The sequence below is a fragment of the Tachypleus tridentatus genome, chromosome 4 (assembly GCF_004210375.1).
Source record: "Tachypleus tridentatus isolate NWPU-2018 chromosome 4, ASM421037v1, whole genome shotgun sequence".
Lineage (NCBI taxonomy): Eukaryota > Metazoa > Arthropoda > Merostomata > Xiphosura > Limulidae > Tachypleus > Tachypleus tridentatus.
In genome coordinates, this window is record NC_134828.1 from 101,805,104 (window position 1) to 101,830,950 (window position 25,847).

General features: G+C 30.9%; 1 protein-coding gene across 3 annotated transcripts in view; it reads left to right on the forward strand.

Annotated features, from left to right (window-relative positions):
- The window catches only part of didum (dilute class unconventional myosin), a 111,446-nt gene that overhangs the window by 19,884 nt on the left and 65,715 nt on the right, over nt 1-25,847 (forward strand). For all 3 annotated transcript variants that reach the window (XM_076500209.1, XM_076500207.1, XM_076500208.1), the window contains 9 exons: nt 4,057-4,161; nt 4,438-4,549; nt 8,346-8,402; nt 12,181-12,325; nt 19,095-19,251; nt 21,806-22,031; nt 23,152-23,259; nt 25,365-25,486; nt 25,614-25,745. In XM_076500209.1, the coding sequence (XP_076356324.1) occupies nt 4,072-4,161; nt 4,438-4,549; nt 8,346-8,402; nt 12,181-12,325; nt 19,095-19,251; nt 21,806-22,031; nt 23,152-23,259; nt 25,365-25,486; nt 25,614-25,745 (1,149 nt within the window). In that variant the 5' untranslated portion in view covers nt 4,057-4,071. The remainder of the gene's footprint in view (nt 1-4,056; nt 4,162-4,437; nt 4,550-8,345; nt 8,403-12,180; nt 12,326-19,094; nt 19,252-21,805; nt 22,032-23,151; nt 23,260-25,364; nt 25,487-25,613; nt 25,746-25,847) is intronic.

A 25,847-nucleotide genomic window follows, 5' to 3' on the forward strand; every position in this document is an offset into this window, starting at 1 on the left:
ATTTGTCAAGGAAGAGTGAAAAACCAGTTTTGATTATCTGTGTGATGGGTGTGGAACATGTTACAGTTGGTAGCTTCCTACACCTTCCTGTCAGGTCACCCACTCCAAGATTGTTAATGGGTGGAACCAACAAAACCACATTAAAGATTTTGTTAGGAGTCAAACTTTTACTTTTTTTGAATGTATTTATATATGTATTATATTTTTAACATAAGAAAATTGTACTTAATGAAAAGGGGAATGTGAAAATAAATTGTTAATAAATAAATTAATGATAAATTCTAATTTATAAAAAAGTTCTTTCTAAAATTATAATTGTGTATGTACAGGTAAAAATGTGACTTGTTTATGTAAAGGTAGAAACATGACTAGTGTTTTTAAAAAAATTAATGTATACAAGTACTAGTACAGGCTTTATTATATTCCATTTCTTTTAACAATCCATGTATATATATGCTAATAAGAATGTTGATGAAATGAATAAGGAACCTTGTAGTTGAGTTAAAAATAGGATATTAAGACTTCAGTTTAAAACATGATATTCAGATTTCATGTATGTTTGTAAAGCTTGATGCAACAAAATTATTTTCTTAAAAATGGTTCTAAAGCTATCTGTCAAGGATATATATACCTTGGCAATTGGGACAAAATATGTAATAAATTAATAAATAATTGAGCAGTGTTGATGACCAGCCAGTGATCCTTGAACCACTGATTTTTTGTTGCAGGAAAAAAAAGGTTAATAATCCATCTGCTGTGATGACTACAAATTATTCACAGAATTTTGAAGTGTCATTAAAGTTCATATGTGGTTGACATGTAAATTCCAGGTTGTATTTAAAATTTCTGAGTAATGTTATCATATGTATTTGTTTGATGAATTCAGCCCATCTTGTAAACAAGTAACTGCCTATAAACTTAATTTTCACTTACAGATTAGTTCAAAATGGGAATTATCAGTTTGTGTATATGGACAGTTGCAGGTTTGTGTTTCACTTGTAATATATTAAATGGACAAAATTTATTTTAGATTCTTAATTCAAAAAATATACATTCATGCATATGCTGAATGTTTCTAAAGTGCCAATTTATAGTTATGTATTGAAACCTGAGATCTTTATCCTTAGCTCTTTCACTTGTGTATCCTCAATCTATACATAGCTCTGCAAATGTATTTTCATGTTAACATGAGCTTAATACTGTGAGTGCAACATAGTATGTAAAAGGTATGATATATTTTGTTAAATACATTAAATAATTGCTGTACATTTAAAGGCAGGAAAAAAACACTTGGGTCTTTGAGTGGTTTATCAAAGTCCTCTGATATCAACATTTGTTGAATATTGATTTTGTTATTATGTTGGCCTTACAAGTAACAGTGTAACAGTGACATAACAGTGCAAACAAACAAAATTAATTTCAGTTACAGGCACTTACCATATTAAGGTTCAGTATAGGCATAGCCTAGTAGTTAGCATGCTGAATTTGTGAATCTGAGGGTCAGTGCTTTGCATCCTTTTGCCAAGAAATTGCACTGTGCACTTTAAGATCAGTCACATTAACATTATAATAGTAAATTCTCACTTTTCCAAGAGTAAATGGTGGGTGCTTTTGAGTATCTGCCTGCACTTTATCAATTAAGAATTAGAGGCATCTGATGCATATGTCCATTGTGTAGCATTGCATAAATATCCAAAACAAACAAGCTAAGGTTTACTAAAATTTATGACAAATATCATAGTTTATATGTAGTACACTAAGATAAATACACTTTACTCCTGAATTTTAGAATTAAAATAAAAATGATTTTTAGCCTTCTAAAAGTCACTCTAAACTTGCATTTTCACCAAAGTTGATTATAAGTTAAATGGAAATATATATTTGAAATGAACTACTGTCATAATTTTTCATACATCTTGTGCTTACTAGTTGTTTTATGGCATATGGGTGGTATGAAGCGTAATAAAATATCATTACACTTGGGAGGTTCAGTGGGATGTTAATGAATTATTCAACATGTCCTCTTTGTGATGTCATATATTGTATCATAACATATATAATTGTGAATGTTTTCATAAGAAATTCCATACATCTCCCAAATTACTGCATTCTGAAGCTCCTGTATATTGTGTGGGTTACTTTTGAATACTTCGAGAGAAAAAATCACAAGAGCTCAAACCAAGTTATATTGTAGTTCAGGATGAACAGATCCACAGCTGTCAGGATATTAGGTTTAAAGATTTCATAAAGAAAATCCAGACAGTTTTACACTGTGCTGCTACCTACCAAACTTGAATCTTCCAAGTGTGCAGTACGGTGTTGCCGAGTTTTGTCATTCATGTGCCGTATCTTTGAGTTCTTCCAAGTACAAAGGATATGATGTGTAAATAAATATTACATTATACTTGTGGGTGACCAATGATGTGTGAATAAGTTCATGATGGGATTTACATGCATAGTATGTCATGCATTCATTAAAATTGTGTATTGTGTTAAAACTTTATGGTTTCTGTTTTACTTTTTAATAGATTTTTTCTTCCCAGTCTATCATGTAGCTCAAAGTATTGTTTTATCTATAAGCAAAAGTATACCTTTATAGTTAATGAAATCTAAAAGTAAATCTTATTGTAGTTCTGATAATAATTCTCATGATGTATATATAAATGTATGAATATATACATGTATATATATACTGTGATTTGGTATGAATTATTATAATACTATCCACTAGTATAAACAAGTTACAATGAACTGATGATTTACCTGACTATGGATATATAGATGTATCAAGGAATATGACCATATACAATAAATATGAAAAGATCTAAAATAGACCTAATATATAAAAGTTGAGGTCTGTTCTTATTCATTTGAAAAAAATTATTTATATTTTTTAAAAATTAGTGTATTTTTAAATACAAAAAAGACAACAAATTTACTTTCTTGAACATTTTCAAACCTGAAAATTCCTTGTACTTGTATAACAAGTTTAATACACAGGTTGATTATGTTATATTAAAACTATGTGGGAGCTATACCATGATGTTACAACCTTTGTGCCACTTTCAGTCATGCTCTGACTACAATGCATCTTGATAGTAGCTCTGTAACATAGTTTCCACTGTAAAAGACTCAGTGGGGCTGTTATATCCAAAGCACACCACCTGTTCCTATCTGCTTTCTATAATCCATGTAATGTACGGTTGTGATATTTTCCTAGTGTTCATTTTAATCACCTGATCACACAGGAATCCATAGATGCTGTGCCCTGTCATTTGATTGGAATGTTTTTGTACATAAAAGCATAAATAACTGTTTCATTCTCAAACTTTTTTTGAGGTATGCAATGGTTGAATATATACATCATGAAAACAGTTTGTTTTGTATATACTTGAATTTGGTTACTTTTCCAAGTAATGATTCTTCTTGATTATGTTGCATGTTGTTGTCTTGGATACTTAGATAGCTTTTGCTAGTAATGTTTATCTTCATGGATTCTCACCTATTATAAGATGTTTCACTTATTTTACTTACCATGTTTAGTGTATGACCTGTTGTAGGTCTGTTCCTTGATAATCCTGGTGTTTAAGTTGATCCATGATGTCTCTTTGTTTTCTCTCTTTGGAATCTAAATCTCCAATCTGAACACACATTATTGTTCTGAGTTTTTAATTTTTTTTTGTGTTCAAGAAGGTTGTTGCATACCTTTCATGCTTATAACCCACATTTCTATACATAAAATATATTCTAAATTTAGGACAATAGATTTTTTAAATGTTGAGAAAAATGTTTGAATTAATAATGAATCCTGAACTTGTGAGTAAAATAGCAGAACAGAATATTGTTTAGATGCATAAGAATATTCAAATGGTGGTATGGGCCATCCTTCTAAATGCTATAAAATCTAGGGATATAAGCTTGTACATGTGTGTTTACATTTGTAAACTTACCTGCATCATTGCACATCATGTATACATTCTTTAGCTGTAAAAAACACTTGTGCAAGTGGATATTGTCTCTTTAATTAAAAATATTAAATATTGATTAAACTTCCAGGGTGCTCGGGTTTGGATGCCTGATGCAGAGCTGGTGTGGAAAGGAGCAGAAGTTGTTCAGGATTTTGATAATAAACAAGTAGTTGTTGAATATGATGATGGTGAGGTAGGTTCAAATGCTGAACTTGTATGCAGTACTATTCTTTTATGAGAAAAAAAACTGGCAGAACTTACAAATTTCTAAAAATATTGTTCTAGTTGAAGAAAAAGTCACAATGAATGTCAGAAGTTTTCATTAATTAATATAGGAGTTTTGTTTACTTATCAGTTTTGAATTCTGCTGAAGCATGAAATAGTGCTTGGTAGAATGCTATTTTGATTGAATCTTGTCCTTATTTTAGAACATGTTATGCAACTATAATTTTGTTATTTTTTTATTTAGAGAGAAACATTAAAAATTGATACCCCTGAAAAATTGCCTCCTCTACGAAATCCTGAAATACTTATTGGCGAGAATGATTTAACATCACTCTCCTATTTGCATGAGCCAGCAGGTAAGTTCACAGATGATGATAAATATCTGTAACTGGCACACGTACACAAGGAATATTTAGTTAGTCATTTATCTTTTGATTTTGAAATAGGATCAGTTTTACTCATGTAATATTTCACCGTAGGAGGTACCATAAAACTTGTGCAACTTTTGTTTACCCTCTAAGCCCTAGTAGTGAAGTCTTTCACATTTGTAAGAATGAGCCAATTGAAAAATTATGTACTTATGAAATTATTGTATGCAAACATTACTAATTAGTGTGTTTGTATTTTGTTCAATACTGTCTCTTTTATGTAATGAAAAAAAAAATTCTTTACATAAATAGGTCAGCTTGGGAATCTTCATTTGGTTTGATACAGATTTGTGCAGTACATGAACAGTTAAAACAGTATTGTCATTCTTAGTCACTGTTTTTGAAATAATTCATTATTTTTTTCATCTATGAAAATAAAGCACTTTTTAACAGCTCATTATGAGAACAGGAACTAATGTTTGTCCAATTTTGAAAATACATTTTTTTCCCAATAAAGAAATATATGCTTTCTGAACTAAATTAACTTTTAGTTTGAAAATCGATTGCACCACTGTTAAATATGATACTGTTAAGATTCCTTGTATGTGTTAAAGTATAAGCAAACTATATTTTGATCAGAGATGTACTAGGGGCTTAAATGAATGTGCCAAAGGTTGTTCCAATGGACTGTCCCTGTATTGAAAATAGAATGTTGAGTGTGGTTCTGAATTTGTACAAAATATAGCAAGATTTTGATCAGGCATAAATGATGTATTTGTGAATTGAAGTCTGACAAGTTGAAGAGCTAAGTGATATTCATATGAGTGAAGAACAAATACTTTCATCCAATGTACAATTTGAATATTTCATTTATGTAACCTCTTGAACCTCCAAGCTGCATGTCTATACTTTTTTTGTGTGTTTCTGTATGTGTAACATCTGGTATTCAATATCCTCTAACACAAACTTTCAGTAAATCAACAATGTATGATAAAGTGAATAGTTGATGACATGAAATACACAACACCATTAAGCAGCATTTTGTAAAATGTCAAGACATGCATTTTGACCTCCATCTATACACATACGATTAAGGATCACAAGGCATTTACAGGAAAATGCGACACTAGGACTGTTGATGTGCAAATGCATATTAATATCTCTCTAGGAAGACCTGGTTGTTTAAATGAAAAACCAAATTTTGAAGATATGAGTAATTTTGCACTCGGGCGAGCTCTGTATTTGCTCAAAACTTAGTACTCATTGTGGTTCCAAAAATATTGGTCTTCATAAAAGGGAAACCAAAGTGAATTTTTATTATGGTTTGCCTGATAAGCACAACAAACTTTCAGCTGAGCAGGAGTTTGTACAATTAGAATTAACTACCTAGATGGTTTCAAACTTCTATCAGTTTCTGAGATATAGCTGTATGACCCAATTTGGTTATTAAGCAAAAGCAAACAGATTTGATCAATTATCAGGATCCCTCTCTACATTATAGTGAAAATTTCAAGAACAGTATAGAATGAAATGGAAAATATTTAGCCAATGATACTGCAAATAATGATAACAAACATGGAAATTTGCAGTGATAGCACTACACAGTCAAATGAACCTTGCATTTCTAATGACAGTGCCAGCTTGTCAGCACTAAAAATTAGATGTTAGTGTGTCAAAGATGTACAGGAATGCTCTTTGATCATTTTGTTTAACTGATAGAAAACCTGGCCATTTCAGAGATAGTCATTTGGTTAAATGCCCATCTAACTATGATAAACCATTCCTAATAGACATTGGACTGAGGGTCAAACAGTGGGAAAATAATACACACAGAGTGGCAAGATTCATATTCAAATTAATGAAGGATAATAGATTTTTCTTCAATAGGAAAAGTGGTGTACTAACCTAGATAAAACTTGCACTTGGAAAACAAAGGACAGAAAGAAACCACGTGCATATAAACTCAATTTACATATTCACATGCTTGTGCATGCACACATGCAAACAAACAGACATGCTTAGATAACACTGATACTTGCATAGTATGCCCAGCAGTAGTAACAGATGTTATTTTAGTTGGTTAAACTACTGTCTTGATTTTTAATCAAAGGCATTTATGATGTGTTTGGTGTTAGGTGATTCAAACAAGTCATTTTCTATTCACAGAAGTACCAATATACTTTTGTGCCTGTTTTGGCACAATAATCAGTGAACTATGTTCTATTTCATTATTAATGTAAAGAAGAAGGATCTTTATTCCAAGCAATTGCTTGACATGAGGAACAGGTGAATCTTTAAGGTTATCAGGGCATTTGGGAAATTTGACTTATGAGATTGGTTGCATGTCATTTACAGCATACTTTGTTCCTTGAATCCTGATGGTATTTTCAGTAAACCTCACCTTTCAAGGGGCAACAAAAGGTCAGAGTGGATCTATACCCAGTTGCATTATCTGAAAACAAACCAATTAAGTCTCTCCCTATCCACATCTCCCACATTTTCTCTTTCTCTTTTTTCTCTCTCCATTTCTTGCATTAAAAATAAGTAGACTCAGTCAAATTATTTTTTATTAAGCATCCTCCTGAAAAAAGAATTTAGTCTTTTTTTATATAATGGGCCTATTTTACGTCCAAGTCTGTAGCTACATCCTGAAGGCTCCTGCTTTGACCTGACTTTGCCAGCTGACCAGAATATCTTATATGTGGCATTGCTTTGTAGTTTATACAACACAGCTGTTAAACTTCTTACTGTGGATGCATATTTTGTTTGTTTATTTTATCAGTACAGTTTCTCTGTTACATACTTTATATTTTGTACTGAGTGCATAATTTTATAATTTTTTGCTTATTTTAGCAGACACATGCATATTTTGAACTCTATAACATATAATGCCTTGTTGTGTTGTTATATACTCTTAATATAATTTACTTCTTTAGTTAGCACACTTTGATCATGGATTTTGATTGCCCTGATTTAAAAAAGTGATTATTTTAGAGAGTTCCCATGAATGGATGGTGGTATCTCCATGTCAGAATAGAACATCAGTGTATTCTTCAAACCTTATTCTGACACAGAGTACAAAATAAATAAATAAATTTTCAAAATTCAGTCAGAAAGATTGATTTCCTTATCAATCAGCTGCTGAAATGCATTTAAGCCTTTCTTTGTTGAACTTAGCTAATTTTGGTAGAGAGAGAAAAATTGGAAAATGCTGTAATTATGTTGTAAATCTGTGAACAAAAGTACTGATTAGTACAGAAGTTTTTGAGTATTTTTTTTTAATTTTAAGATAAAATAATCCCAGAATATGAAGTTTATTTCTCTTTAAAAAAATTTAAAAATTCTCATTTTAAAAGAAATTGGATATTTAGCAAATGGAGTTTGAAAGGGCTTAAGTAAGTAAAGGAGTTTTAAATCTGTGTTATATGAACATTATGATTCTTTGACTAAGCTGAAACTTTTACATAATACATATTTTATTACTTTTTACTTTTTTGGTAAGTGATGAATCATAATTAAGCAATTTTTGTTACACCTCACAATTTATTAAGGTAAAATAGAAGTGTTTACTGGTTTAACTGAAGATTGTTTTTATGATGTAATAAACAATGATGTTCTTATATTTCTTGACTCTTTTGTAAAATGTCTATATATATGTATGTTTTTGGTAAAAGAATTGACTAACAACTTATTTGGTGGGCTTATTTTAATTATAGTTACAAGCTATAACATTTGTACTTCATTAATTCAAGCATTATATAATGAAATGATTATTGTTTTACAGTACTTTACAATCTGCAAGTTAGATTCTGTAACCAAAATGTCATCTACACTTATTGTGGTGAGTTTTATAATTATCTATTCACTGAAATATATACAAATTTTATTAGATAATCACCTTGATTTATAATTTAAGGATGTTCAAAGATTTGTAATGCATATTTGTTTAAAGAATATTAGTGAAAAAATTTGCTTGATTTACAATTAATTAGTTAGCCCCCTTGTTATTTTACAGTAACCTGTATAATAATTTACTGGAGGTTAATTTTTGTTATTAATTATATGATAAATTCATACAGTACTGACAAAGAAAATATAAATAAAATTGATCTAGGCAAAACTAAAATCTATATGATGGTTACACGTAACTGTATTTTTAGCATTACACTAGATATTTTTATGATCTGTGGTTAATTTTAGAAAATATATCAAACTTAAATTCCAGTTACTGAAAATTTCTGATGAAATGTAAACCAGTTGTATATACCATGGTTCCACAAAAGTGCAGGAATACATTATTTTGTTCTCCCAGGCATGGAAGGGCCTTGAAATTTCATTTCAGTGTTATAAAATTTTGTAAAATAAACATCGTGACAGCTACAAATAAATAATAGATATGTAGAAAATGGATGTTGAACATTAATTGCCATTTTAATTATATTTATCAATTCTTTATTATTTGTAGTTAAATTGGTGAGTAAGTACATAAAAGTTTGTCTCATTTTGGGAAAGGATAAACTTCATTTTCAGTTGTTAAATTTAAGTAAAAATACAGTAAGTTTGGAATTATTTTTCAAATTTAGCTATTTCAACATTCTCTTGGTCCTGGTTTGAGTGCACTATTCAGTATTTCTGTGAGAATTAGTTTTTAATATTTAATTTTCTTTTAATATTCAGTGCTTCTTTTAGTTGAATATTTGTTTTTATTTGACTATTTGGTTGTGTTGAAGGGCTTTATTCTCTTGCTTGTTATAAAAACAGAAAATATATCAAATATCATTTAATTCTTCTTAGAATGTGTTGAATAAAGTCCAGGCAAAGGTTTTCTAGCTTATAACTGACAGTTTTCATTAATGGTAGTTAATTAAGATACTATCTACTGCAATGCTGTGCCTTGCAAGCCATAGGCTTGTTAATGTAAAGATCCTGCCATTAGTATTGGCAGTAAGTGGTCAACATATAGTAGATTCTCTAACCTTTAATAGAAAGCCAACTTTTCTGCTAGTTATTTTGACCATTACTTGGTTCTTATCTCTTTTTTTGGCTATAAGAGAACTTTTCATTAAATAGTAACTATGAAATAGACATTACTTTTTCCAACCTTTAGAGATGCTATGAGTTATTAGTTTAGCATCACCAACTATATTTCCTCCTTACAGTTTTTAAAATTGCTGTCATGTGTTTCATTGTTTTGATAAACACTGTAGGGGAAGAAATGATTCACTTTCTGATGGTTTTTAGTGATTATGTTTACTAACCCCATGGTTCCAAGTACCTTCAATACAGATCTTATAATAGTTTGATAAAAGGGTAAAACAAAAAACCTTGGAAAGATATACAACATTATTGAAATAAAATAATCATTTTAAGGTTAGATAAAACTGACAGTTATTCATGAAGTGTCTAATACAGTAGCTGATAAGCCTAAAAGGTTGAAAAAAATTATGGAATTTTATCTACTCAAAAGTGAATGAACCATATATATGTTTCAGAAAATTTAACATAAATTAATGAAGTTAGTTGTATTAGATCAAATGGATGAGAAGTACACATCATAAATCAGTAAAGAAAAAAACTAAAAAACCAAAGTGAGTAGAATACATTTGGTATCCTCACTATTAATGATATTTTTAGACAATATTAATAATGTCATACAAAGTTCAGCCATCAAAAGGATATTTAGGTTAGTCATAAATTTATATACAGTGTAAGAATGCAGATTTTCATAAGTGTAAAAATGATAATAAGATTCAAAAGTATTTTAAAAATATATTGAACAGTGTAGTTGAAACTAACTTTGAAAAATATGCAGTATATCATGACTTGTAAAACAAAAAAAATCAGTTGTTTTTTCTCAAGAATCCATATAGCTCCCCAGTGCACAGAACATGAATGTACTTTTAAGCATTCATATGCTTTCAGTAGTATACATTCAAGAATAGAAACTGTTGAGAGGTACAAGTAAAAGAATGGTATCTGTCTAGAACGAGAACTGACACTCATTCCTAAAAAAAACTGATACACTGGTCAAATCCCTGAATTGAAAAAAACAGCAGTGAGTGATTAAATGTGTAAATATTTAGTTTTACAGCAAAAATAAATTACTTCTGATATATTGTTATTTAGCTGTAGAATTTGTTAGCAGGAAAAAACAAAGTATATGAAAAAAATTTGTTTTTTGCAACAGGTCATGATTCAAAGGCCATGTCATCACATTTGTTGACTTGCATTCAAAATTTTATTGAACTATTATTTTATGAATTTATGTCAATAAGGTGAATCAACTTGTAGATTATAATTCAAACTTTAATATAACATGATTTAATTTCTTATTTTAAAAGTAAATGTTAAAAGACCATGTTTAAATGTAGATTTTTAGTGAGTTGTGTGGTGTGTTGAATGTAGCACTGTTTAAAATTAGATGTCAGAATACTAAGTCTATAGTTTCTTACAAATTAAGAATTCAAATTAATATTATCAAGCTAGAATATAAAATTAGAACCTTGTATCTTTTTTATTTTGCTGAGATATGGCTTATGTACTGAATCATACACTGTGGCACTGTTCATCTCTTCATTGTTTGAAATGGTCCCTTATATACACTTCATTAAATGACGTGTTAATAATAAATAAATAGAATGTCCCCAGGGTAGTTTCCGAACATTTTAATATTTCAAAACTCAACAACATTCCTTTGATTCAAGATTTCAATGTGGTAAGTGTTGTCATTAGTCTGCTCAAAGTTCCATATTATTATTAAAAAAAAATAAATAATAATATCTAAAATTAATGTTACTAACTTAATAAATTATAGTGGAGTTTATAGTGTCACTGTAGTTATTTATGAATTTCTTGATTATTCAAGTGTATATGTAAGACCTAAAACTTTTTTTTTTATATTCTACACATAAGACATTTTAAAAGACTTAACGACTTATGTCCAGCAGCAACTGAGTACAAAAGTTGTAGAGAGAAGAAATAATTATTTGCTTTACTTCATGATTTATTCTTCTATATTTTAAGGAAAATAAGTTTAATAATTTATTACTAAATAATATGATTATGCCACAACCCTTTGAACTTTGAATATTTTATAAAAGTGCAGTCAAATCCAACTACTTTGATAAAGGACTGTAGTTCATAAGATAGTGATGGTTGCTGTTGACTGATTTCCTTCCTTGTGTTATATATTTTCAAGATTAGAAACAGCTAGCTCATTTAGCATTTTTGTAGCTTTCTGCATATATGTGAATGAAATAAACTGTTTTTTGTTGTTTTTCTACAAAAAAAGTTATATGCAACTTAAAATGGCTACATAGTTTTTATAGTTATTAATGATATACATAATATTATAATAAACCTATTTGTTTGTTCATAGTTTTATACAATGAAATAGAATAACTTGCACATTTAATTTAGCCTTTATATTCTATATATGTATGTGTGTATTTCTTTTGCTTTATATATAAATTAACCTTTTGTTAGCTAAGAACAATTTTGTTATAAAAAATGCATTAGGTATTTATATATGTACATTGTTTGGTATCTTCACACAAATGCTTTCTTGTGCATCTAGTTTGATGCTTAATGATTATGCATATGTTTTTCATTTTTTATAGGCATTGTGCTTGTGGCAATTAATCCATATGAAGATCTACCTATTTATGGAAATGACACGATATTTGCTTATCGAGGACAAGCCATGGGAGATCTGGATCCTCATATATTTGCTGTATCAGAAGAAGCTTTTACAAAAATGGAAAGGTCGGCTTTTAATTTGTCTTTAGTTAGGATCGTTTTAATAAAAAGTATTTAGAATAGAGATGTGTGCTTGTAACCATCTTTTTGATAACTGCGAAGCACAGTGTTTTTAAGGTTTTCTACATTAATCGTTACATATTTAGTGAGTATTTTGATGTAGTAAGACGTTTCTGGAATTAAGTTTACCAGTAAATTATGAAAAATAACTTAAGTGTATGATTTCTTTAACTTTTTTGTATGTAAACTTAAAGGCTATTCCACAGTCTTGTGTAAATTAGCTCATGATTTAACACTTAAACACTGTAGTGATAAAAGAGAGTTACATTTGAAACCCAACAACATTTTTTGCACTTTGTAAACTTTTAAATTCTTGCTTCTTAAGTATGCTTTTTATTCCACTTTATAAAATTATTTTTATCTGTACATTTTCATTTGTTAGGCATACAAACCACATATCACTTAGTAGCTATGTTTACAATGAGTGTAATAGTGTAAATTTTGATTCGTTTGCAACTCTTAATTTTGGACATCATTTGAAAAAAGATTGGAAATTTGTGATCAATTAAACATGTCATAATAACTGTTTTTCAGACATTTTTACATATCGGTTACAAACTTAGAGTTTTCTTGAGAGTGAATGATAGTGTTTTACTGTTGCCTCATCATTGCTGTATTGGTTTTGGTCATTCTGTACAAACTGGGAGGGTTAGGTTCACTTGAACCACATCCTCCCTCCTTTACTGTTGTTTACTATTGCTTGTAATGTTATAGTACATATATTTGAATGCTGTATATATTTTAATAAATGAGCTAGTGCTGAAAGTTGATGGTAGAAAAATTTAAAACTTTATAAATGGTATGGTTCTTGGGTAAGGCTCATTCAGAAATGACCTTCAAGATTTTTATTGAAAAGTATGTTAATTATGAGACAGTATTAGTTGTTTCCAATATGGTACTTACCTCTTCTCACTAGAGTAGCTTTTCTTGTTCATTGCTGTCCCTGTGTACAAACATTTTATTTATGCTTGCTGCAAGACTACTGCCCCCTTTATTGGATTTCACTTTATCTCTCATTTGAATCATCATGCATCATCCCTCCATCAATTGAAGCATAGTACACTCAATGATTCCTTCTATGGACATCTTTCGAACTATCACTTTTCATTTGGCAGCATTTGAGTTTGGTTGTGTTCCTTTGTTTGTTTATTGCTTCATGTTTAATTTTGTTTTCTTCATGAAAGGACTATTTTTCAACTTAATTTGATTTATTGGCTAATTCTTTCATTTTATTTCTGTACTCAAGTAAACCTTTCTGTGCAATGCGTTCTGTAGTTAGCCTTACCACTTTATGGGTTACAACAGGAAATAGTGTTTTTATGAGGCCACAGATGCAGGTGATCTGATGATGGATTTATCTGCTTCTATACGATGGAAGACTGAATGTTACATGGTCCACCCTTTATCCCTAGACTTTGCCAAGGCTTCTACTGAAGCTGCTGAGGCTTTGCATGATCAAAAGGACCATTTTTTCTGCCTTCAGAGTTTATGAAGCATTCCTGTTTCTGAGCTGTGGAGCCTCTGAGGTCTATTTCAATATTCATAGATTTTGTCTCAGGTTTGTGTCATTTTTATCCTTGTCACCTATTTTATTTCATCTCTTCATTCCTTATTACATGAGTGATCTTCCCAAATTTTCAGTGTTTTCCTCTTACTTCTGATATTCAGGTTCCTGCTGATATGTTGACCTCATATTAACATGAGGACATTGACATGTTTTACTCTCCAAGAACTTTTGATTATTTCACCATTTCTTTACATTATTCTGCCTATTAAATTTTAGATCAACAGTTGTTAGGTTACTTGTTATCTATTTGGAAGGTGGCTCTCAAATCATGCATCTATCTTCCACATGCCCAAAATCCTTGTTTGCTTCTTACTTTTAACAACTTCTTATGGTATTACTTTTTACATACATCTCCTTCAAAGGCCCTCCATAGAAATCTTACGGGGTTTTCTGAAGATACCCTTGTCCTTCCCTCTTCCACTTTCACATGCACCTTAGCCTCAACTTTAGCATTTCGTACTTGGCTTCTTTGTTCTTAGGATTTTGTTGGTTGTGATGTCATATTGCCTTAGGTTTATTTATGGATGGAATCAGGGTATATCTCCAACATTTACCTATATGTCCCATTATCACCCAAGTCTCATTCTTATCTTCAGTTTGTCCGTCTTAGGGTGGTTTAACAATTTTGGGCCCTTCTGTTCAGACCTGTCTTGGTATTTCCATGATCGGGTACTGTGATTTTCATTGTTACATGGTTGGATGGTTTATTCTAAACTGGAATTGGCTAATTTTACTCAGCAGCTACTTTCTGTGGTGGCTCAGGTGGGCTTGTTGGTCAAATTGGAGAATTTCTTCTTCAGACATGCTTCATATCATTTCTAGTTTGGGGGCTTTTTTGTGCAAGGATATCAGTCAAGCACCACCTTTGCCTTTATGACTAATTTCAGTGGAATTTTTGGTCACCCTCTTGACTCCATCACTTATTACTCACAAGGTTTTATCACTTAGGGGATGTGGTTTTTCCATGACATCATTGATCCCTCTCTGTCATGCCCATATGCAATCCCTTCGGAAAGCATTTCACAAATGATGGAACCTTGGTCTGGATCCCCTTTCCATCCCAAATTCCCATCCTCCTTTCATGTGAAATGATCTGCATTTGTAACTAGACAAAGCTCATTCATCAGCTGATATGCCACCTCCTTTCTCATGTCCAGGTGTACATCTTTTTATGGAGGCATCTCTTTGAAGGTAGAGAATATGGGGCAATCACTGAGGAACTTTGCGTCATTGATCTGCAGATGAAGCAGTTTGCATATTACTGTTAGTAGGGTGTTGCTCTGTGGGTGTAGGTAATGTAATAGCCTTCAGATTTGCTATAATCAGTACAAGGGAGTGAGATGTCATATGCAGTTCACCCTTTGGATTAAGAGCCCTCCTCCCACCCTTGCATGGATGTTAGTACCTCACTGGTAGGTTTTGGATTTGAAGTGAACTAATCAACATAAGTTTTCACACAGGTTTTGAATTGTCTATCTTTTTGCCCTTGATTTCCTCTGTCTTTGTTGTGGGTCACAGCAGTGGCACATGGGATTGTTCTGTCCTTGACTATCCCTCATTTTCTCTTCTTACAGGAATGTTATTGCCACTTGGATGGTCTCAGCCTGTTTTATGGTTTAAGCAGTTGATTGCATGCAACAGGCATCTTTTCTCTATCTGATTTAAAGTTCCTGGATTGATAACTCAGAGCTACTCCTTGTGTCATATCTGGGAATAAGAGTGGTTATTAATTTACCAGTTCTTAGGTTTAAAATAAAGATTATTTGATCATCATTATACCCTTATATGAATGATAGTACCTTGTGAAGATATTTTTGTATTAATCTCTACACATCCTTGTTAGCCCAATCTTCTCATTTTGGGATTGAGTTACAATATCTTTCTCTGGCTAGAACCACTTTTCTGACACATTCTTTCCCACTTGGATGTAATCCTCTCATTTTCTGCCCTGATATCTTACATGTTCCATCCAGGGGCAAGAGTATACCTGTTTTAGAAGTGGTGTGGTTCCCCTCTTCAAATCTGACTCTCTCATCTATGGAGTTATCCTTCAGATGTTTTCAGGAGGTAAGTCTGTTCTCTCTCCCATTGGTTCCTTCTCCTAATCAATGAGGGATCCTAGCTAATCTTGTGAGAGAGTGAAGTATCATATCATAGGTTATAATTTTCCTATACTGAAACTGTATTTCTAATAGGTACTTTCCTCTGCTTACACTTCCTACCTTTCCTCCCCACACACTTTTGGTGCTTCTGTTGTCTGTCAAACTTTGAAGTGATAGCTTAGTAGGGGTTCAAAGAGGGAGTCATATGCATCACTTGAGTGTGCTATGCTCCTGTTGGTGGTGCATAACTATTTACATGACAAACATGTTGGAATCACTTGATGCCAGTACAGGAGAGCAAAAGAAAAGGTTTGTGTGTAAGGAGCAGCAATGAACAAGAATAGCTAATCTTGTGAGGGGGGGATAGTACCCATCAGCAATATTTTCAATATAGGAAAACTATAATTTTTGCACTTCCTTTATATTTCAAATGGGCAAAATAAAACGTAAAAATAGTAATTTTATAAACATGGCATAAGTTCAAACTTTTTAGTATGTATAATGAAACATTTTGAGCAATATTATGAAACTCATTCATTTATTTCTTAAACTTCAACAGCATATCAACAATTAAGAATTTTTTTAAGTATCTTTTGGGCATTTCAGAGCATGCTATGCTTAACCATAACTCTCTACACTTCCACTTTCCGTGCAGCTTATTGCATCGTAATCAGAGGCTCTTACATAAGCTCTACTTTTCCACCATAACTTAGCATCTTGTTGACAGCCATTTTCAGTTTGCTATGACATTATTTTAGAAGCAGATATGTCCACCACTGTTTGATTTTCTATATCTAAGGAGAAAGACTTAATGAAATTTGTCTGTTATATTTAGGGTGAACTGAATGTACTGTTCACTCATACAGTTGTATACTGGTATTTCTGGTAGTAATGTGATCAGCCACTTCAAGTGTAGATTTAAGTTATATTTCAGCACATTCATAGTTTCATGATCTCCTTGCTTCCTGGCCTCTATACCCTTCAGCGAACATATAAGTCATCACCACATCACTTTCAGTTTCAGGATTTCATTTATTGTTTGTGGATATTCATGTACAACTGAATCTGTCCATTGTGAGTTTTTGTATATTTTTCCTGATACCCATTGTTTGACATTTTCAGTTTTTTTGAGATTGTGAATAAATTTGACTTCAAAATATGAAACATAAATAAGTAAAGTATCTTTTTATATATCCAGAACCTGTATTTGTATCAATTCATCCCCTCAGGACTGTCATATATTCTTTAATTTTTGTATTTTTCCTAAGTAACCAAAGTATTTTTTCTATTGCCTAACACCCTTGTTCACACCTTGGGTTAAGTGAAGTTGATGAATTCTTTGATTTCTTATATATATAGGGGAAAAGGTATTCTGTGAAACTGTAGTAATTTATTTAGTCATGTGTTAGATATATCTGTCATCTGTCCTAAATAAAATTATGACACTCCAAGCTGAAACTCTGAGAAATTATTGTCCTTTGGAAGTGGACAGAGTTGGTATCTCTTAGTTGGTGATGCTTTGGTGGGTATCTTGTTCATGTCTTTGTGTGGCATTATAGAAGTTAAAAACAGGACTGCTGTTATTCCTAGATATCTCAGCTTTAAACAGGATTAGGATTATTTGTTTTATTTTTTCTATTTTACCATCCTTATGTTAATGAGACAATCTTTATGAACTGTTTGGTCTCCTCTTTGGTTCTCCATAAATGCATACTAATTTTGGCTGGTTGTGTGACTTACTGGCCTTTTTTGACTGTATAAAGAGAGGCTATTGCCTTTGGTCATTGTACTTGTCTGGGCTGCTCTTCCATGAACATTCTACTGCAGGGGCATTACATGACATTCCTTCTACCTGTTTATGCCACCACCTGTTTCTTTTTTGTGGCTTCAAAGGTTCAGTACAGTATTACCACGACAAAGTTAAACTTTTTGCCTTAAATAAAAGACATCATGGGTTAAGAGTACCATGCTGAGGAAAATGCTTTCTTTTTTCTGAGTGTTTTGTACTATGCTTGGCTTCATATGCTTTGTATTCTAGATTATTAACTTTCCATATTTTTGTATTTTTGGTTCTTTTTCATCATCATTGGTTTCCACCTCCTTTAAAATGTTGGTATTCTTGCTTTTATATTCTGGAAGTTTATCTATATGATTTGATTTGTACATTTTTAGTAAAAATGAATTTCAAATAAGTATGTACCTCTGAAAAATCTTTTTATCTCTTCTCATCACAACTTCAACTTTCAATAAAATGTAAATTATGGTGGTGATGCAGAACTTGTTTAAAATTCACTGCTGATTTGTAGAAGGTTGAAGAGTGAAGAATTATTGGTAAGTGATGCTTGCTGTGTAGTTCATAAGACATTTGGAAATTTTCAGTCACAAGCTTTGCTGACAACTTGTTCAAACTAAATAAGGAAAGGCTTTCAGTATGTCAGATGTAAACACCTCTTTGAAATTGATTTTAATTCTGATAATTTAAAATTTTGATACTCTGTAGCAATAGCTTAAGTATTTAGAAAATGTGTACCAAATTTATTGTTAAAAGATGTGGTCATTGTGGAGAAACATCGTTTATTGTGAAGTGTTGTAAAGTTAAGTTAGTGGCTCAACAGAGTGATGGAATTGATCAAAATCAATACATTTTGGTAGCAAATTATACTTGGACACAAAAGTGTTTTTTTTTCTTTTAATACAGTGTGATGAATTCCATCCTACTAGACCTTAAAAAGTATAAAATAAATGGGAAAATGAAAGTATTTATTAAAATATAATACCACCCTATGAATACCAATAAGCTGGATAGAAAATAAAAAGCATGGATTGAATTAATTTTGCATTTGTTTGAGTTATATACAGGTAATAACTGAGAGCTAGAAACTTCTTTGAGTTAAAGAAATAGGTATAAATATCTGTGAATATTTGATGGGCATTATTCAAAGTTTGTATGTGTTACATGTGCTAATTTACATCATCAGAGTTTTCATATGTGAAGCAAAGAAGTGATAGGAATGAACCGTTAGATGTTTCTTATTTACTACAATAGAGAAAATGAAAACCAATCTATAATTGTGAGTGGAGAATCTGGAGCTGGGAAAACAGTGTCAGCTAAGTATGCCATGCGGTATTTTGCTACAGTTGGGGGATCATCTACGGAGACACAAATTGAAAAGAAAGTTTTAGCTTCTAATCCAATTATGGAGGTAAGCAGATAAAGCTTGTGAGGTTATTTTTTATAGCCACAATTGGACATGGTTCAGTGAATAGTACGTGAAGCTCTGGTTCTCTTTTAAAACATTTGCACATAGTCACATTTGGGATGAAAATGTAAATTACAATTCACAGCTGAGCTCTAAAGCTAAGTAGTTTTGAAAATAATAACCTGTGGAAATACACATAAGTGCCAAAATGTTTATGTTGGTAAAAAACATTAATGGCTACATGGTTAACAACAAGACTGCTGTCTCAGTATATTTAAAGTATAAAGTTTGTATAAGTTTTTATTTTGAAGAACTTAAGTTTTTCATTTGCCAATAAATTATTCTGATTGTCAAAATATTAAATCATATGACTTGAGGCTAAAAGGGCTTGTATATAAGTATGTTACTAAATCTATATTTCCCAGAGACAAGTTAGTGTGTCACAAGGAAGTGAGATGGTACTGAAATGTAAAAACTTCCACTTTTCCATAGTCTATTTTGAAAATACACAGTCATAAATAAATATTTCAGAAAAGTAATGTCATTGGGATGAATAAGTGAAAATACAATCCCAAATAATTTCAGGTATTTGTATGCATATGGCTTTTTTCTCATTTTTCTATGAGAGTGACTATGAATTCTGCACTACATTTTGTTGTGCTACGTGTAGTTGTGCTATGTATTTTATTTAGGTTAGGGGGTGGAGTTTGGAAAATCCTGCATTAAGTAATTCCAACAAGGTGTCTTCCTTCCTCTCGCACACAACTATTCAGCTTCAGTGCTGTCCTCTGTTTGGAAACATCTTTTATGTGCCAAAAACTTTTCACTCCCATGTACCTCTCAGTTCACATAGTTTAACTGAATCTCACATCAAATTATCCTGCAATAAATTTCCAATAGTAGTGCCACACACCCACATGAGTATGTGTCTGCTATTCTACCTAACTGTCACTTCTCGTTTAGTGGTGCTTTTTTTCAGTTTAGTTTGTGCTCTCTACAAGTTTGTATCTTTGTATCAATTTCTTTTCCCATGTTTATTACTTATTATACAGTAGTGATATTTGTAAGTTATTTTGAAGTGGAATTATTCTATGTCTACCTGGTCATGGAACGTAATACTTCATTACAAATTGTTTTATACTTTCTATTTCTTTATACCAAATTGTTTATGTTTGGTGTCTGTTTAGGTTCCTGTTCCAGTTTTATATTATAGTTGACTTATCAATGGTATGATTCTTATCCTACCCGACAAGGATGTTGATTCCTGGCAATCAAGTTTTGGATGTAGTTGACTTGCATTGTAAGTTCTGTCATGCCCTGACTGCTTTACACCTAGGGGCAAGCCTCTTATTTTACTTGTATTTTGTTCATCAGGGAGATGTAAATTATAATATGTTGTGGCTATTATAACTTTACAACAATTTTCTCTTCCATTGTGATGTGCTTTTCACAAATTTCCACTCTGATCTGTCGCACCTTTTATACATTTGGACAAAGAACATACCTGGCACAGAAATGTTGTGGTCTTTTGTGTATAATCCTGTTATTAGAGGTTGTTTTTTGAACTCTTTTTAAGGATGCTTCTACTTTTTCCTTGCATTGGTCACTCCACCTATTCTATATGAGATTCTAGCTATAGATGTGAAAGTAGTATAGGTTTTTGTCAGAAATTGTTTTCCCACATTGAAAATATAGTTCTTACAGGTATTTACTTCTACTAACACTTCCCACCCTTCATCTTCACTGTCAACTGGTGCATATTTTTCTGCCTAAATGTAAGATAGAATAGTATAAAGGAGTCTCATGGATGTGTGTGGCATTGCTTTTATGGAGGTTTGGCACACAATAAATTTGCATGCATGAATCGAGGGGTGTTTGAAAGCAAAAGGCTTGAACATATAAAAACGTTTTGCAAATGGAGGGCAGCACTGAATGAGAGTAGCTGTGTGAGTACCTGTTGGAAATATATTTGCAGTGAAGGAAAATTATGATTTTGAGTTTGCTCATCTAGCAATAATAATAATAATTTTATCATAATATCTCAGCAAATAGGAAAATAAAGTTTCATTTCATTTAAAGAGACATTTGTATATTCAACTGTAATGTGTAATGATAACTGAAATATTAAGATAATTATTGTTTTAAGAAACTTATCAAGTTTTTTGTATGCACAAGGATGTATAACCTATATTATGAATCTACATGTAATGCAATAATTTTTTTAAATACAAATTATAATGGTCCCAACCTTGTATACAAAACTTTTACTGGCTCCTGTTAAAAACATTACATTTTTATTTTTATCCATTTTGTATCAGTTTTTCATCATTTTGAAATTTGAAAATAACGTACCAATTTTTGACATGATTAGTTCTGTATATGTGGTGCTAACATAAATACCAATTCATCCATAGTAAAGTTATAAAAATATTTGTACATTAAACAAAATGTTTTGGGAAGTTAGTTGGCTAAGTTAGATAATTTTACAAAAATATCTACATATAAATTTAGTGACAGATTTATTATGTTCAAGAAAAAAATAATTTCATCTCAACAGGCTATAGGTAATGCTAAAACAACGAGGAATGATAACAGCTCTAGATTTGGAAAGTATATTGAGATTGATTTCAATAACAAATATCACATTATGGGAGCCAACATGAGAACCTATCTTTTGGAGAAGTCTAGAGTTGTTTTTCAAGCACCTGAAGAAAGAAACTACCATATATTTTATCAGCTTTGTGCATCTGCAGACTTGGAAGAGCTTCAAGAGTTCCAGCTAGGTGTGTTGAAGTTTCTGAGTAATCTGCATTTGAGAATTCAATTTACAGTTTTATTGACTCAGTCTTAATTATGAATATATCCAAGTGATTAGATTAGGTAGTGGAAGAAAGTAACAATTCTTAAAATAATTTGTTAAATGTAGAAGTAACAATAACAAAAATGCCATTTTTTTGAATTTTGTACTTTATTTCTTTGTGTGCAAAACATTTGTATTTTGACTTTCATATGTTGTAAGTGATTGTAATTTCCTTAGCATATGGTATGTAAATTTTTTTATTTTGAAGGTATAAAAATGTAGTTGCTTTGATTTTCTTCAACATAATTTAAGATTAAATGATGTAAATATGAGCAAGTTGTTTAATGGATCAATCAGTTTATTGTTGCAGTGTAATATCCTCCATCATGAGGTTTATCTCCAAGTTGAAGTGTCTTTATCATTCAAAAGCTATTTGCTTAGATTACATTTCATTTATTTTGATCTAATCTGTTTTTATAACAGGAACTTTTCCACATTCAAATTTGTACAAGTGAAAGGTTTCCAATTTAATGTATATTGTTGGTAACATTTCAGAAAATAAAACATGAATTTGTAAATGTGATTAAATGAAAACATTATTTTCTGAAATAAATTTATTTAACCTCCTTTACCATAATTGGTGTAAATGCATGGGAGAAGATGATATCTTTAGTATCCAGATGAAAAGGTTAAAGGTTTAAACACCAGTAAGTTTAAGAAATTTAAGATGAAATTAATTGGGACAAATTTCTTTTGAGAATATTTTTTGTGTTATTGTTTCTAAACATTATTTTATAGAGTGCTTTTCACATATATAAAATATGTAGTGCTTATTATATTATTATAAATAAATGAAAACAATGAAAGCTTACTGTGTTATAAAGCAATAATCTAAAACTAAAATACACTGTAAATAAGTGTTTATTGCTTCCTGAAAAATATATTTTACCATATTTTTCTGTAAATGCAAAAAGTACATTTTAAAACACACCAGATGGACAATATTTTGTGATTTTTGCATACAAATAATTTATACTGATTTTGTTATTAAGATCTGAGTTCATAGAACTTTGTCAATTTTATTTGTATGACAATGTTTGTAGACCATCAAGACAACTTTTACTACACAAGCCAAGGAAATTCTCCCACAATAAATGGAGTTGATGATGCCCAGTGCTTTCAGGAAACTCGAAATGCACTCTACCTCTTAGGTTGTTATTTTCTTTTGTTATATTTTTATGAATAAACATAAATGTGAAGAAGGTTTTAGTTAATGATTATGAAAATTGTATATATTTTAAATGAACAGTTAAAGTTCTGAGAGTGACTTTGATTGTACACATACCTTTGTACTTTTTTGTAGCTTTGGAACCTCTTTAACATTGAAAGAGTATAAAAGCATGATTACATACAACTAAAAATCTACAACAAGCTGTTTCCTATGCGTAAAGATTCAAAAAGTTTATTTAAAATATCTTTCACATCTTCAGTGTATTTAGGCTATTTGAATGACTTTATTATTACAAAGTAACCATTGTAAGTCACTTTGCAAATATGTAGCACATATTACCTTGTTAAATGATGTAATACAGTAGCTCTTCAGTAGCATATCCCGTAAGAATTTATTATTATTATTGCTACTATTTTTTATTATCTTTAACTAGAGTTCCCTGCTGGTACAATGGCAAGTCTACAAACTTACAACACTAGAATCACTTGCTCGATTCCCCTCAGTAGACTCAGCAGATAGCTAAATGTGGCTTGATTTTTAGAAAACACACATACTAGATCTAAGTTGATAAATTTCTAATTTTAGTTACTTTTGTAATAATTAGATATACATGAAGAACAATAAATATAATACTTATATTTCACTTTCTTTCTTTTTTTGCAGATGAATTTTAAGCCCACTTTTTGATTATGTTAATATTGATACACTAAATAATTTTCAGTTAATCGAAGAATGTACCTAAGAATACAGATTAGTAACACTCACAAAATAAACAATGTGTTATAACTTCTATAATTTGTACTGCTTTCTAACCAAGTCAAAAGAGGCTTAAACCAATTCCCATGGCTGCTTGATCCAAACATCATGAGATAAGCTTACAGACTGGAGATGAAACTGACAATACTTTAAATTTCAAACAACATAACATTGTACATCATTCAATAAGATAAAACTTTGCCTTTCTGTTGGATATAAAGTATAGTAAGCATCAGAGAATATTACTAGCAGTTTGTGAAAGAGAGGACATGACAAACAGGCATGACATAGGACATGACAAACAGGCATGACATAGGACATGACAAACAGGCATGACATAGGACATGACAAACAGGCATGACATAGGACATGACAAACAGGCATGACATATTGGTTTGATTTTCTAGTTTATGACTAAAATAAGTAAGGTTGAAGGCTATAAAATTATACTTTATCATAGTAATATCTGTATTATAATAAGTAATTTTATGTTAAACACCATACTAAAGAAAGTGTGTAAATAAACTAGAGAAGACCTTGAGAACAAAAGTCACATTTCTAATACAAGAGGAGATTGATAATTTCTAAATATTTCCTTATAAAATTAAAAATCTAAGATTATATGAATGTTTTATGTATTAACCACATTTTGTTACTAAGTTTAATTGTTTACAGTGGTTATAAAGTGGTTTAACCATTTAATTGCAGCTGGGACAAACATTTCATATAACTTTTTCAGGTTAATGTTGGAAGCTCACAGGTGAAACTTCCACAACCACCTATGATATTTGAAAATTAAGTTTAATGAAATCATGTTAAGCATAAAATAAACTTTACGAGTGATGCTGGGTTTGTTATTCATAATATTTTTTTAGGTGTAAAATGATTAATGAAGTTAAAAATTGTCAAAAAAATTAAATATACACCTGAGATTTGAGTTTCTGAAAACTTAAAATTGTAATTTCAGTATTATTTCTCCTAAATTAATTTTTTGTACACACAGTTGTGTTCAAAGATGTGTTGTTTATCAGGTGTTTAAAATTAGTTTATCAACTTGCTTTTAATAAAAGGGTGCAAATAAAGTGACTAGACAGTTGTATCACTTAAAACATAGTTGATTTCTAAGAATTACCCTGAAACGGATCATAATTTAAGTTGGTTTCATTTGTCACCATAATGTTTGCCTTAGTACCAACAATATAATACCAACTGTATAGTAACTTCTCTCTTGTCTATGTGTGTGTTTATGTATATATTTATTGTTTCAATATTTATATTAATATATGTTGTTTTTTTTATATTAATTATTACTTTTTCTTTTATCTCCAGGCATTTCTGAAAAACAACAGTTTATGATATTCCGCATCCTAGCAGCTATACTTCATTTGGGAAATGTCCAACTATTAAGTGGTGGTGAGTCTCGAGAAGATACAGAAAGTTCTTTAATTCCTGTAAGTACTGAAAAGTTACATATGACAAAAAGTAGCTTTTATAATTTACATGGAGTAAATGTTCTTGGTAGTGATTTGTGGCCATGCACTTAAGGTGTAAAGAACTCTTCATTTATTTTTTATCCAGGAGGAAGATCCTCATGTTCTTATAATGTCAGAACTGTTAGGGATTGATTGTGATCAGATGAAGACATGGATTTGTAATCGCAAAATCCAGAGTATGAGAGAAGTTTTCACAAAACCATTATCAGCAGAGCAGGTAATAAAAAGTTTGATTTTCTGGGGTAACCTTTGGTGATATGATTTGCTAATATTGTCTCTTTACATATTCTATTAATTTCTAATCTGCCTTTTTGATTGA